Source organism: Austrofundulus limnaeus, unplaced genomic scaffold, assembly GCF_001266775.1.
Source record: "Austrofundulus limnaeus strain Quisiro unplaced genomic scaffold, Austrofundulus_limnaeus-1.0 Scaffold486, whole genome shotgun sequence".
Lineage (NCBI taxonomy): Eukaryota > Metazoa > Chordata > Actinopteri > Cyprinodontiformes > Rivulidae > Austrofundulus > Austrofundulus limnaeus.
Window position 1 is genome coordinate 314,491 of NW_013952888.1, and position 1,742 is coordinate 316,232.

The following is a 1,742-nucleotide window of genomic DNA, read 5'->3' on the forward strand; positions in this document are numbered from 1 at the left end:
GCTTATAATATTTATTTATATATTTATAATATTTTTTCCAAAAAAAATAATTTTAAACAATAATAACTTACAAAATGGCAAGAACAAAACAAAAACTAACTCCTTCTTGAAGTACAAATTGCATGGATACACATTATACTTTTTCATATTTCTTCAACAAACCAACTTTGATCATTCTTTTAAACATAAACATTGATCTGGCATTTTTCACATCACTCTCCAGATTATTCCATAATCTTATTCCTTGTATTGAAGTACACCGCTCCTTCAAACTGGTTCAAATTTTAGGTTTCACAAACATCTCTGGCCCTCTTGAGATTTCTCTTTACATAATTCAATTGGATGTTTAAAGGTAGCATATTTTTGTGAGCCCTATACATTACAGATAAAATACTATAACCAAATCATAGAATTTCTATAAGTTCAATTGATAAAATAATAACTGATGGGTGACTGTAATGTTTTCTAGAGATAACTCATAAGTCTCTTTTCTGCAAAACAAAAATAGGATTTGTAATTGTTTTGCGTACTTCAGTACAATAAATTAAGCGTGAAACAGTTATTGCATTACAACATACAGTATACAGAGCTTTAGCATTAAATAACTCCTTTACTTTGTACAGTATTGCAGTACGCAGCTTCAGTTGGTGATTAAAAAGCCACAACTGCTGTGATTTCTCAGTCACAGCTATCTTAACATGTCTTTTACAGTGTTTTTTTCTTCTCTCTCTCTCTCTCTCACTCTCTCACTCTCTCACTCTCTTATTTTTATTTGTTTTTCTAGTATACTCTATCCACAGATGCCTTCCAGCTAGGATACACGGAGGATGGACACTGTAAAGGTGAAGTGGAGCTGTCACTGCCCCCACCTCAGAGGCTTGTGTGGAACATCCCATCAGAGGTACACACAGTTTGTGCTTTACTTATAAGTACTGGAAACGTCATAAGACTGATGTTAAATTGGCCAGGGGGAGATTTACTTCATTTTTTAAAATAAATCTAAACCTAAAGTAAGTAGTGGTACTTATGTATTCACCTCTACTCCTCATACCCAGAGTCAATAATATGAAGAGCTACCTCCTGTAACATTTACAGAAGCAACTCTCTTCAAGTACATTAACTTGGGACAAATAGCCCATAGAAAATTTGTCTATTCTTCAGGGCTAAACTGCTCCAGCTCTTTCAGGTTGGATGAGTGCTGCTTGTGTCCAATGATCTTTATAGCAAACAGGAGATTCTTAGCTGTATTGAGGTCACCTTGACCTGTTGTTCTAGGAACATGAAAGTTTAAATAATTACCAGGAGTGGATTCATTTATACTAACAAAATCCTCCTGTTGTAACCAGGTTTCTGTAAGACAGAATAAATCAATGTGATGATCAGTTATTACATCATTAACTAAAGGCCCTATGACATTTTAGACAACTTATGCTAATTTTGTCCAACACGTTGCTGTAATTTGCACAAGTTAGGTGTAAGTTGTGAATGTGTTGTCAGAATGATGGCCAGACATTAATTTCGGACATGCTCAAAATTTGTCAGCTTATGCCGACATGCTGCTGATAAGTGAGTCATAAGTTACAGGTTTGCTACAGATAATTTATGCATCAGTTCACATGTTTCAGGTTAGTTATTCATTTGTTATTCACAAGTGATACAAGTCCAACACCAGTGGGACACTTCTGAAGCAGCACATAACTTTTTTTAAACCCCTGAGTAGCCACTGTCAATTACAGTAAGGC

General features: G+C 34.8%; 1 protein-coding gene across 1 annotated transcript in view; it reads left to right on the forward strand.

The window, feature by feature from the left end:
* Positions 1–1,742, forward strand: part of cpt1a2b (carnitine palmitoyltransferase 1A2b) — a gene marked incomplete at its 3' end in the record, with an annotated part of 41,679 nt that overhangs the window by 28,448 nt on the left and 11,489 nt on the right. Inside the window, 1 exon segment of the mRNA XM_014025592.1 lies at positions 785–901. Coding sequence (XP_013881046.1) covers positions 785–901 — 117 coding nt within the window.